The 13421-nt window shown below is 53.5% G+C and overlaps 1 protein-coding gene across 3 annotated transcripts in view; it reads right to left on the bottom strand.

The window, feature by feature from the left end:
* GLI2 (GLI family zinc finger 2) overlaps window positions 1–13421 on the bottom strand; it is a 259960-nt gene that overhangs the window by 58849 nt on the left and 187690 nt on the right. For all 3 annotated transcript variants that reach the window (XM_047873107.1, XM_047873108.1, XM_047873109.1), the window contains one exon: window positions 5766–5871. In XM_047873107.1, coding sequence (XP_047729063.1) covers window positions 5766–5871 — 106 coding nt within the window. The remainder of the gene's footprint in view (window positions 1–5765; window positions 5872–13421) is intronic.

Below are 13421 nucleotides of genomic sequence, written 5' to 3'. Positions count from 1 at the left end.
GCATTAGGGAGCTGTGCAAGTCCTGCTGTGGGTTTGCACCTCCAGGGGACAGGGAACGTTGGCTGTGTCAGGGTAGGAGGCAGGCATCGAGGAGGAGGCCGTCCAGCTGGGCTGTGTGGGCTGGGTTTCCACACACTGAACCCTATACCCCACTCTCCCCTCTGTAGCCGCCTGTTGGAGGGGAGGACAGTCAGCCTGGACCCTGCTCCTCATCTGCCTGGGACACGATGACAGGCTCTGGCAGGTCCCTTTGCCGGGTTCCCCACTTCTCCTCTCCATCCCCTAGCTGCTCCTACAGGCACCCTGGAAATAAATCTGACCCCTCCCTCTCGCTCCTGGTTGCCAAGGGGATAAAGTCCAAAGTCTTTCAACTGGGAGAAAAAACGGCCCCACGCCTCCCCATCCCCAGTGCTACTTCTTCAGTCCTATTTTCCACCTTCTTATGTCATGGCCACCAGACAGAATCCTCTTTGAAGGTCATGTCATGGCCTACCTCCGCCACAAGGTCCCTCGGCCTGCAATGACACCCCCCGCCCTCCAATAAGCAAACGGACATAGCAACTGTGAGAATATTCACCGTTAACATCCACTGAATGCCTGTTTTACTTATATGACCCCATTTCATTCTCAAAACAACTCCTCAGATGGGACAAGTGCTATTATTATGGCCTATTACAGAAGGAGAAACTCAGGTTAATCCTTTCAGATTGGTCGGCTGAGTTCAGCGCTGGGGTTCAAGGCCAGGTGGGCTGGCAGGGTCGGTGGCAGAGCACTTCCCTGGTCTAGCGGGAGGACCTCCGGCGCACGCGCGGTGGAGCACTGTCCCCGGAGCGCATGCGCCCGAGGCGCCCAATCACCGGACTGTGGGGCCCAGGACAGCCAATGGGCAGCGGCCCCGGCGCGGAGCCGTAGGCGGAGGCCCCCACCCCGCAGACAAGAGACGACACCGCACCTCATTTGCTGCGCAACGTTTGTGTAATTAGACGCATTTAGCGCCGCAGAGGCGGCGTGGGCTACCGGAGGGGCTTGATGGATCGGGCGCTCCCCCAGGCTCCAACCGCATTAATCACAGAAGCCAGAGCCCACCGGGGCCGTTTTTTTCGTGTAGGCTTTGTCCTGTTTCCCACCTGAGGCACCGGTGCGGGAGAGGGAAGGGGTGGACTTCCCAGGGCCCCAGGCCAGCCCTGAAGTACTGGCCAGTGTCCCCGTGTGGCCGGTGGGGACCGACTGTCCCGAGGATTATGTGGAGCCCTTGAAAGCGCATCCTGGCAGGGCACGGGGCTTTGGGAACACAGTGCTTCTGCCCGTCACTGGGGTGTTAACCAGGAGAGCCCCTCCCTAGCTGGGGAAGGGGGACGGCATGCCCACCTCGCAGGGCCGACTGGCAAGAAGTCGCTGCCCCCCTCTGAAGCTCACCAGCTGCATCTCACAGGGCAGTGGGGAAGGTGAAACCAATATACCATACTTGACTCCCTCCCTGGCAGAGCCTGGCCTCCCGGAGGCCCTGCACACACGGCTGATGCCTTTTGTTATATTCTCCTGGGTGATGCCATACTGGCCACGGGGGTTTGGGGATCCAAATAAGCCCCAGAGACATTCAGGCCCTAATCCCTGGCATCTGTGACTGTGACCTTCTAGGGGAAAAAAGGACTTTGCAGATGTTATAGAATTAAGGATCTTGAGACAGGAAGATTATCTTGGATTATCTGGGGGGGGGGGACCCTAAAAGCCCTCACTGGCATCTTTATAAGAGAGGCAGAAAGAGAAGAGTATTATAGAAGAGGAAGAGAATGTGAGGACAGAAGCAGGGGAGAAAAGGCAATGTGACAAGAGGCAAGGGTCACCGGCTAAGGATCACGGGGAGCCTCCAGAAACTATGAAAGTCAAGAAGCTAGATTCTCCTCTGGAGTCTCCAGAAGGAACCAGCCCTACCAATACCTTGATTTACTTTAGACTTCTGGCCTCCAGAACTATCTGAGAATAAGTTAGTATCGTGTTGTGCCACTGGGTAAACTGTTATAGCAGCAACAGGAGACTACTAATTCACTGCCCCTCAGGTATCAAGTCTGGTGAAAGAGTCATCTGGGCCAGTGAGTGACAAGGCCATTTCCACAGGCCCACTGATCTGGCCAGACGTCCCCAGCTGCCTGCCACTAAGGCTTTCTGCTTCTACCAGTGTTCTGTCCATGCCGCACCCTTCACTGGCCGGGAAGGAAGCAGGCCCAGAGAGGGGACATGACTTGTGTCCAACCCAAGGCCGGTGAATGACAAAGCCTGGAGAAGACTCAGGGACCATCTCTTAGATCTCCATCAGCCCCAGGGGGACAGCACTGAGGGCTCCCGTCAGGGCTCCCTCATTCAGTGACGGGAGGCCCATAGAAGCATCGCTTGGGGGCATGTTAAACCCAAACATGAGCCCTACCCCAGTCTCTGACTCAGCAGTCTGGCCTAGGGCCTGAGAATCCGTATTCCTAACAGAGGATGCTAATGCTGCGGGTCCAGAGGTTTGGGGAACCACTGACTGAGGGGGTGGTGCCCTAACAAAGGGCTCTGTGTGCTTTCAAGAAGGAATCAGCTGGGCCTGTCCAGGAGACCAGTGCTTATCTATGTGCCCCCAGGAGAGAGCCCAGCGTGCAGCTGAGGGCCTGGGGTCAGGAGGTTGTAATTAGATTTCTAATTCTCCCACTCCCTAAGTGGGTGACCCTGGTGATTAGTTATTTAACCTGTCTGTGCTGCCTCAATTTCTTCTGTAAAATGGGATGGTATGAAATGCCTGTCTTACAGGGCTGTTGAGAGGATTAAGAGAGATGAGAACATGAAATATAACAGAGCCTGTTTAGTAGGTCGGAATTATTATGAGAAATGGCAGTCGTCAATGGTGGGGTCTCATATAGCTCTGCTGTGGTCGCCAGGTTTGTGTGGACATGTGAGCCAAGATAGTCACCTCAACGGTGCTGCAATCCTGCGTGGGCTGTGCCTCCAAGGAGCCACCGGCACCACCCATGTCTCTGACCAGCACCGGGTCCCTTGCAGGGGACACTTCCCTGCGGGTCTGCTTTCCGAGGATCTGTGTCACTGAATGAGCCCCACTATTTCTCAAGAGCAGAAAGTCAGCAACTCCAATGCCCTCCCAAATAGGGACTCAGCTTCCTTGATTCTCCTTCGGGTTCTCAGATGCTATCGACTGAGCAATTTTTGGATGATTCACTAGCTCCAAATGTGTGCATCCCCCATAAGCTAGCCGCCAGAGCTGTAGTCTCAGCCCCTGCGGCTGGAGGGGCTGGGAGGTGGGCAGAGGGCTGCAAGGGCCCCATCACCTACCAGCTGGACCAGCAGCAGGCCCTAGTCAAGTGAGAACCGGCGACATGCGCTGCCATGAAATGAGAAATTTCCAGTATTTATTTGAAAGACCCGGGAGACAACTCTAGGGGACTCCCAAAGTCCAAATCTGTGGTCACTGCAACCACACAAAAATAGTGACCACAACAGAATATACCTCAGAGTAACACGACTATCCAGGCATTTATTTGGTGTAAGTAAATAGCCAAAGAAAGAAAGACACAGGGGAGAAGGGACTATTTCTTACAGGAGAATTCCAGGTGATAAATGTGGAAGGAATGATGGAAATAGAAAATCACCATTTGGCAAACACTAGTAATTCTGTTGAGAACTGTCCATGGATGTTAAAGTTAGTGGGTGAAGATATGATGAGACACAGGATATTTACATATTATCCAAGTATCACCGCCCAAGATACTTATTACTTACAAAGGGACCAGCTTTAAAGTAGAGAAACCCAGCAGACCTCACGTTAACTAAGTGATCTCCAGTGACGAGAAAAATTAACATCTCCCATGACGAGAAGTATTGCCATCATGTGCATGGCATGATGTACTAGGAAGGGGCACCAAACCACTTTTAAGGTATTATACCCCAAAATGCTTATTCTGGAATTTTTTTTAAGTTTATTTATTCATTTTTGAGAGAGACAAAGAAAGCATGAGCTCGGGAGGGGCAGAGAGAGAGAGGGAGAGAGAGAATCCCAAGCAGGCTCTACCATGTCAGCACAAAGCCTGATGCCCAGCTTGAACTCACAGAACCGTGAGATCATGACCTGAGCTGAAACCAAGAGTCGGATGCTTAACCGACTGAGCCATCCAAGTGCCCCTATTCTGAATTTAATCATGAGGCAACTTTCACGTAAGTGTCCCAAATCTGCACATTTTGTACTAGCCTGTCCTCTTCGAGAGGGTCAAGGTCATGAAAGACAAGAGAAACTAAGCCACTATCTCAGATTGAAGGAGGTTTGACTGCTAAATGCAAAGGCTGGATCCTGAACAGGAAAAAAAAAAAAAATTAGTGGGGAAACTGAGGAAATGTGGGTAAGATTTACAAGTTAGTCAATGACACTGTATCAGTCTTTTTGGTCACGTAAGATGTGAACAGTGGAGGGGATAATGGAAACCTTTGCACTATTTTTGCAACTGTTTTCACATGTCTGAAATTATTTCAAAGTAAAAGATACGTTAAAGGAAAGAAAAGCAAAGTCCCAGATTGGCTCTGCCTTGGGGAGGCAACAATGGGTGCCCAGAAACAGGAGCCGCCTGAGGGCTGGGACCTTCTCAGTCCCCGGGCTCCTGATCAGGTACAGTGCTTGCTTTGAAGGTGGGGCCGGCTCGGCAAGAGTTCACTGACTTCACTCAGACAGGAGCTGGGAGAGGCAGGAAGCAGGGTTTGTCTTCAGTGGGTGGGTGGGTGGGTGGGGAGTGTTCTCACTCAGCAAACATTGATCAAGCACCTGTTACGTATAGGCCACTGGCAATGGGGCAATGAGAGGGAAGTTCAGAGCCTTTTGGGGGGGAGTAGGTGTGAAAACAGATGATCCCAGGGGAAGGGCCCCCACTCGGTGTGGTCCCCAGGAGGAGGGTGCATTCCGGGCACGGGGAACTGTGGCAGGGCTGTGTGTCCTAGGACTGTGAACAGCGACTTGGCGTGGACCGGTGAGGTGGCTGGGTCTAGAGGGGCCCCGGGGCCGGTTGGCCCTTTGCAATAGGCTCCCTCCAAGACAGGTGTGAGGAGCAGCAGAGATGTGGGGGTAAGGAGAAGGTTCCAGCCTCTCCTCTGAAAGCAGAATGGATGCGGCAGCACCGGGCTGAGTCTTTGAATCGCAAAGACCGAGAAAACTTGGTGGCTTCGAAGACTCAGGTGGGAATAAAGAGGGGCAGGATTAGGTTTAGCGAGACGGCACTGGGTGAGGCCCTTTCTACCGGGGATCTCAGAGCAGGGAGAGGGAACAGGCCCCAAAATATAACATGGAGCTTGTCCTTATCATCAGGGTGACTCTATAATATTCTAAACTGAGACGTGTAAAAAAGGGTGCTATGAAGTATTATCCTACGACAACATATAACTAAAGTCCCGGTACTTATGAAGGACCTCTGGCCTGGAGGGGGTTCCCACTGCGTGGGTGCACACAGAGCCTCAAGGTGCTATGGGTACACCGGGACAGCCTGCAGCCTTGGAGGTGGTGACGTGTGAGCCAAGCGGGGCTTCATTCTCAGGGAACCAGACGGATCCCACCAACACATGTGCGCAGGGCCCCCGCTCATCGCCCTCCCGGGTGGCAGAGGTGACCATCAGCTCAGGACAGTGCAGATCAGGAAATCCAGAAAGACAGATGGAGGCATGACAGGTGGCTGAGGCTGCTGGCCTCCGGGGTGACAGGTGACAACATGCTGGGGTGGAGGGTGGAGGGCAGAACTTACCCGTGCACGCCGTGGACAGAGTGGGGCTCATAATGGTACCTTCCCTCCTGGTGTCTCATGTCAATCGGTAAGGGAGCATGAAACGGTGGCAAAAGGTGTTGTGGCACTGTGGAGTGGGAGAGAGAAACAGGCCTTCAAAAACTTTTCCCCTCCCTCAAACAGCAATTTTCAAAGGGCTTTAAAGCTCAATGAATTTCAGAGCAAGAGTAGCCAGGACAGGGGGCTCCGCGGTGCCCTGGCTATCACACACCCACGGAGGGGGATGAATAAATAATCAAAGTCAGCCCGAGAATCCTACATCTTTCACATAAAAGATCCCCAACCGCGCTCTTGACAAAGACAAGCAGCTAAGCGCTCTTTGAACTCAGGGAGATTAAGGCTCAGCCACAAATCAGGGCTGACAGAGCCGACGGGCTGCTGCCCATCTCGGCCTCGGCTGCGTGTGGCTCCGGCAGCCCCGGGTGACGGCATCCGGATGCTGCAGTCACCCTGGCTGGAAATGTTTACCTAGAACCATCTGTGAAGCCGGGGCCCCGCTCCCGGCTGCGGCCAGCCTCAGGAAGGCGCAATCCCACTGAACCACCTCCCCCGTCCTGCTGGCGGCAAAGAGTGGACACCTACGTGGGCCTGTTAAGTCTCCAGCTCTTCGTATTAATTACTGACCCCAAGTGAGCTGGTGGGTGCCTCCAAGACGCAAACACCAACACGTGAACATCGCTTCCAGGGTTGTGTCTGCACTTGGCCTGCCCTCAACAAATCATCATGATAATTGTAGGATGCTCTTTGCTTACTTAAAAAAAAAAAAAAAAATTCCTGGGTACCCTGGAGGCAAACATAATTATAGGCTTTAGGAAAACAAGCCTCTTTAAAAAGTAGGTAGACCGGGAAAAGGGCTAAGAAGGGGAGATTTCTCAGTCAGTTCTTAGGCTGAAGGCCATGGGCCAGTGGGAGTGTTGAGTCTGGATCGCCGAATCTATGCAAGAAATGGGGACGGGTTTGTTTTATACACGTACGAGCCAGCTGACTGCCCAGCCCACGGTAATGAATATATATGCATAACTCTGCTAACAGTTTCTGTGCAAATGCATTCTGGTACTGTACTATAAGCACTATGAGTTCTCTTTTCGTGGTGGTCAAGCATATGTAACATAATATTTACCCTTTGACCCATTTTTACGTGTCCAGCTCAGTGGCATTCACACATTCAAATTGCTGGACGCCCACCATCCATTTCCAGAACATTTCCATCTTCCCCAGCGGAGACCCTGTTCCCATTAAAGACTAACTCACCATTCTCCCTCCCCGCCAGCCCCTGGCAACCATCTTCTCCTTCCCATCTCTATGATCTGACTACTCCACATGGCTCATAGGAGTAGAAGGAATCCTACAGCACGTGTCCTTTTCTGTCTGGCTTAGGTCACTTAGTATAATGTCCTCAAGGTTCCTCTGGTGTAGCAGGTGTCATGATTTCCTTTTTCAAGGCTGAGTGCTATTCTATCGCATGGATTTACCCCATGTGGTTGTCATTCATTTGTTGATGGATGTTGGGTTGAACACCATGAATTCTTTTCTTTAAGATTTTCTTTTAATTTTTATGTAATCTCTACACCCAATGTTGGGGCTCGAACTCACAACCGTGAGATCAAGAGTAGTGTGCTCTACCGCCTAAGTCAGCCAGGCACCCCACGAACACCATGGATTCCTAAAAGAAAACTTCTCTCCTGAAATTTTAACCTGAATTTTTACATAATCACATTTATCCTCATCATCCCCCAATCCTGACACCTTTCATGGGGACTGGGAACAAAGAAAGCAAATCTTCTCACCCTGATGAAATCAATTTGCCAAACACAGACTCCACACATCTTGGCCTCAGAGGGGACATGGCCATCAGACAGGACACCAGACGTGGGGTCCCATCCCTCTGGGTCGGGCCCTCACTTCCGGGGCTGGAGATTGCTGAAGCGACCATGCTGTTCCCTTAGGCCAGTCCATGTCCCCTGAGAGGTGAGGCTGGACCCCGGGTGTGACCCTGGTGGCAGTAACAGGATGCCAGAGCCCCTGGGAGTCAGAGATCCAGAGCACAAACCTGGGGCTCACCGGCTGCATGATATCAAGCAAGCCTCTCTCCTTCTCTGAGTCACCATTTGTTCATCTGAGAATGGGTAACAGTAACCTCCTTTATGGTTGCTATGAACATAAAATGTTCCTGCAGGGGCAGTGCTTAGCCCTGTGCCTGTGCATACAGGAAACACTCCATAAATGATACTACTGCCGATGACAATTCTCACTAACATTTGGAGCCCCGCAGTCCCTGATCCACTATGAACACACTATTTTACTAGCTGTGGAGCGTCGGACAAGTTGCTCAGAGCTCCCCGCAAACCTGGGGAGGGCGGGGGGGTCAGTGCCGGCCTGCTTACAGACTGGGCGATGAGACAGCCTTCCCTGAACCCCCAGGGACCCGGAACACGGAAGCCGCGTTCGCTTCCCCGGATGTTCAGGAAAGGGCCTTTTGCTTTTTGTAAGTTTCTTTATTTTAAATGTGGCCAGGCAGACCAGAGTATAGTATTGGTAATAAAATAAAAGTACTTTGCTCCTGTGTGTTTCTGAGTGTTTCCCTGCATACCCGAAAGCCCCCTGAGGCAGCCAGGATAGGCTGCTATGCCCATTTCACAGATGTGGAAATGGGAGGCAAGGGGTGACTTCCGCTCAAAGTCACAAGGATAATAAACAACAGAACCCGGAAGAGAATCCAAGGCAGCTGGACAGCTGGTCGAGGGCTTTTCCCTCTGCTCAGACACAATGAATGGCCAGAGGCAGTCGCTGGGTGGGAGGGTGATCCCGGGGCTTCTCCTGGTCCCACCTTGAGTACATATTATGTTTAACAAATGCTCATGCAGCACTGGGCCCTGCTCTCCGTACTTTGCAGATACCAATTCCTGGTCTTCACTGCACCCCAGGCTATATTTACCCCAGAATCTCCAGTCCTCCCACCGGCCACCCCCTCCACCCCCACCCTGCAAAACCCGGGTGTGCTCCTTTCCTCCCTCATCCTGCCACCTGCAGAAGTGGAAGGCGGTCCCCTAATGCTCTCAGAGCCCAGACCTTCCCCTCCACCTCACCATCTAGGAGTGTTCTGCTCAGGGTTAATGCAACTTCACCCGGGTCTAAACAGCTATAAAATCTGCAGAAATGAAGTGCTCATAGTAGTTTACCAGGTGAACATGAAATGGAGGTGGGGCCAAGGCTGAAGCCAGCTGCTCTGTGTGTGTGTATGTGTGTGTGTGTGTGTGTGTGTGTGATGGGAAGGAGGACCCTGGGGCTTCTGGGAAGAGACATAAGACACAGAGCTCTGCTGCAGCTGGGGCTGCTCTCTTTCTGCCCGATCACTGGGGTGCAGGCTGTGGAGGTTTACGGCGGGACGTGGCTTTCTCTTAAATCAGGACTGCGGGCCAGGCCATGGGACATTGGGGAAATCGTGTCTCCTCTCTGGGCATTACGGTTCCCATTTGTACAGTAGGAATTAGATGAGTTAAGTTCCTTCCTACCAGGACAATCCTGCTGTTTGTGAACCCGGAGTAAGAGCCATGCTTGTCCCAACCAGTGACACATTGAGGCTTGAGGAGGGATCCCTGAGCAGGACACAGAAGGAGCTCCGGGTACAGACACTGCTTTATTGCTGTGGCCCTATCCATACAACTCACTACTAGGGACCAGTAACCCTTCGAGAGGCACTCAGCCCACCAGCCCCGGGTCCAGTCACCTGAGCCCACGGGTAGGACCACTGCCCCAGCCAGCTGTCTCTGGGGCCAGCTGTGCACACGAGGCAACCCACGGGATGAAGACTGATCCAGCCCATCTGAGGTCTCAGGACCCTTTCAGACCGGCATGGACTGTCCCCATGCACCCCTCATTCAGAAGTGAAGGCTTTGCTCAGAGCCCCTCACCCGGGCTGCAGGAGAAATTCCATTCTGGAGTCGGGAGAAATCATTCGGGCCAGAGGCCGTCAGCAGCACCCAAGGAACACGAAGACACACACAGAGAGTGAGAGCTGCCTCTGAGGGACATACTGAACGAGATCCTTCCACATTGTTTTCATTGTGGGCGCTTTTTTTAACTTAAAAAAAAAATCCAAACTAAACCACGTCCTTCCGGTGGGGAGACACACACACACACACACACACACACACACACACACACACCCCACACCATATGTCATTTCAAAGACATGGCTCTCTTTTTAAGTTTCTGGGGAAGAAACTCTAAGATTGAATTTTCTATGGCTCACCCCACCCCCTCTGAAGAAAACGCACATTTGTTTTTGATCCTACACGGCAAGACGGCCAGTCTGGGAAGCTGCGACGGTGGTGTGAGGGCTTTTATACCGAAACCCAGAATTTTTCTGTGCTGAGGTCTAAAAGCCAAGTGCTGCTCGGCTGGTGGTCCTGGGGGTGAAGGTTGTCTTGCGTCGGCAGTGTCCTTGGTCTAATGCAAGGGGGCAAAGAGGACCCTCCTCTGCGAGCCCGGCTCTAGTTGAAGCCCCATTAGTAGTGACTCTGGTGCATTTCTGCCAGCGAGGACGGGGCAGGTCAGCAGAGGGTTCAGACACAGAATCAGGAAAACTGGGTCATCGAAACATGACCGGGCAGCTGCACGAGCAGCTGGAGGAATTCTCCTCGGATGAAGTCATCTGTTGCTATATCACAGAGGTGCTGCCCTGAGGACTGAGCTCAGAGAGGGCCAGAGAGGCTGGCCCAAAGCTGGAGGGGCTGGAGAGGAGAAAGCAGCCATCTTCCAGAACAGACTGGATATGTTAGGGGCCCCCAGCTCTCTGGACTGTCCACTCCCTAGGGATTAGCACAGTCTTCACTTACTGTGGTCATTTCCATTAAGACCACGGAGGCAATTAGCTCGGAGAATGTGGGCCGGGCTACCCTGGGCCTGGGCCCAGGGAAGCAAAGGGTTTCAGTGAGAGGAGCTGCATTGCCCTGGCACTGACCGAGGGGAGGAGCCAGCAGGTGTCTCTGGAAGGAGGCCTGGTCCTAGCACAATGCAGGTCTGAGTTACAGTGAGGCAGAAATGAATCTCAGTGCGGTCCCTGGGCCCTGAGCGGGAGGCCAGGGGCCAAGGCAGGGTGTGAGTCCCCATATCTTGCTTGGGCAGCTGGCCCATGCCCCAAGGTCGCCGTGCTGGCCAGGGCTGTGGCTGCATCACAGACACTTGATGGGTCCCAGGTGGCCTCTAATAAGCCGAAATGGAAGCATTCCAATTTGGCATGGCTCTAGGGGGCCGAGAAAGGGCTTCCTGGCCTCCAAATTTCTCTTGCCCTGTGGAGGACTCTGCTTGGGATTCCCTGGGAAAGACTAACAGATCATGTTCCTTCTCCTTATAATTCCTCGCATCTTGAGTAACACCCACTGGAACGGTTTCACTACTTTTCTTAAAAGCACACAGACCTTGGGAAGGTCACGAAAACAAACTCACACTAATGTGCAGATGATTTACCAGGTCACTTTCCCCTTAACGGAAGGAGCCAGGCGGAAGAGACACCCCGTGTCTTTGGAGCAGGAAGGTGCTCATGTGGAGGAAAGCGAAATCGGCAGACGAGCAGGCTTGAAGTCCAGCACAGTGCACTTTACGCTCAGATTGAAAGCCGGATCGCTCCAGAGCTGCACGTCAGTCAAATGACAGTCTCGGGGGGGGGGGGGGGGGGGGGTGTGAAATGTCTCCGTGGCCTAAGGAGCTTGGGATACTAGGGCAAGAGGCACATGAGCCATAGATCCAGACGGTCTTGGGTGTGAGGCCCGGTTTTGTCATTTGCTAGCAAGTGACAGGCACCCTGGGCCTCAGTGTCTTCACCTGTAAAGTGGGAACGGCACCCACCCCGGCTGTCGCACAGCACGTCTGCGGAGTCTGGCACACTGCCAAAACTCAGTAAGCGGCCGTGCCCTCCCTCATCACTGTGAGTCTCAGCGGAGATGTGAACAAGGGCCCCGATCCTTGCTGTAAGGGACACTGAGATGCACGAGGCAGGAACTCAGAAGCGGCATCCACTGCTCCACGTGCACTTCATGCAACTTGGTGCTCCCTGACTCACTGCGTTGTGCAGGGGGGCCGGGCAGAAAGGATGGGTCATGGACTTCGGAGCACTGCAGGAAAGGTGTCCCATGTGTGGATCCCTGCTGACTGCATCCCATTCCCACACGGTCCATCTGTATGAGCCTCACAGTGGCTACTCCAAACCGCACTGTGCCCCACCGATTCTGTCCCTAGTGTCTGTGCCTGTGCTGGCAAAACCAAAACCAAAACCCAAACCAAAACGACAGGTGAGGGGACTTGCACGTGGGCTGACAAGTTCAGCGAACATCACTGGGAAATGTGCCTTTGGCTACATCACCCTGTGCGGCAGCGGTAACGCAGCTCCTGGGAAGCCCAAAGCAGAGGACGGTGTGATCGCGTCCCAGGCAGGTGACATCTCCCATGTGCTGAAGGGCGGTGATTCCAAGGACGGGTCCCCTTTGATGATGCAATTTTCGTAAACCAAACCCACCTCTCCCCTCTGGGAAGCCGGGGCGGGGGGCGGGCATTGATGGCCTGGACAAGCGAGACTTCGGGGAGGTCCCTCGAATCGCAATAGAGGGAGGATGTTATTCGTGATTCCACTCTGAAGGCCAAACTTGGTCAGTTGAATTGTTTAACCCTTCAGAGCGAACAGGAATGGGAAAGGCGCTCTACCAAATGAAAACTGGTAAATTGTGTGGGGAATGGACGGTGTTTGGCACCTTTATTTTCTGTGCAGATGGCTCCGGAAGACTGGCCAGCCCTTCAGCAGATGCTGGGCACTAGCTCGCTGCCTGTCTAGGTATGATCTACATTTTAGCCAGTGAAGCTGGGCTCATCGCAAGGCCTCTGTGTTCTCTCCCGTTCCTGTGGAGACCCCAGGCCCACTTCTCAGGGATGCTGGAGCCAAAGGCTTCCCAGAAGATACCAGAAATGATGGCACCAACTCCAGAGAAGAGATGGAATATTCCTTCTCTTAGCGGCGTGTGTTTGGCCTAGGGTTGCAGTTCAGACCCCTCTGATGTGGCCTTGACCTGCACAGGTTTCGAGCCCCAGTGGGTGCAGCTCTTCAGCCTTCTCCAGAATCCCTAGGGAAGCTGCCCACCGCCCAGGGCAGGCTCTCAATCTCGAGCTTACATAGCCCAGAGGATGGAGACGAAAGTTACGCTGGTGACCCACCAGCCCACCTAAGGTCCGCCCCACAAAGGCAGTGTAGGAGGACCCTGCCGGAGTGTTCCGGAGGCCCCAGAGAACAAGCACAATTCCTGCTATAGGGAGTGCACCCGAGGTACTCTGTGGGGGCCATCTGCAAAGCTGGGAGCTTGACCCCACGTGGTGCAGCAGGCTCCATGTGTGTCCTCGGAGCCGGGGACAGGAGATTTCTATGACACCCAGAGCAGCCAGGACGCCTCCCTGGAGGAGGCGGTTTTGGAGCTGGGCCCTAGCGGCCAAGACTGGGGGAGCTGGGAGGAAGGGCGAGGAAGATGGGTTTCCCAGGCTCGGAGGCAGTGTGGACAGAGTCCAGAGGACTCAATCGTACCAGGGCACAGAGCTGTGCCAAACGCGAATCTTAGCCAAGCCATGCGACCTCTC

Source organism: Prionailurus viverrinus, chromosome C1 (genome assembly GCF_022837055.1).
Source record: "Prionailurus viverrinus isolate Anna chromosome C1, UM_Priviv_1.0, whole genome shotgun sequence".
In the NCBI taxonomy this organism is placed as follows: Eukaryota; Metazoa; Chordata; class Mammalia; order Carnivora; family Felidae; genus Prionailurus; species Prionailurus viverrinus.
The sequence above is the reverse complement of the archived record's forward strand: the minus strand, read 5'-3'. Positions and strand labels throughout refer to the sequence as shown.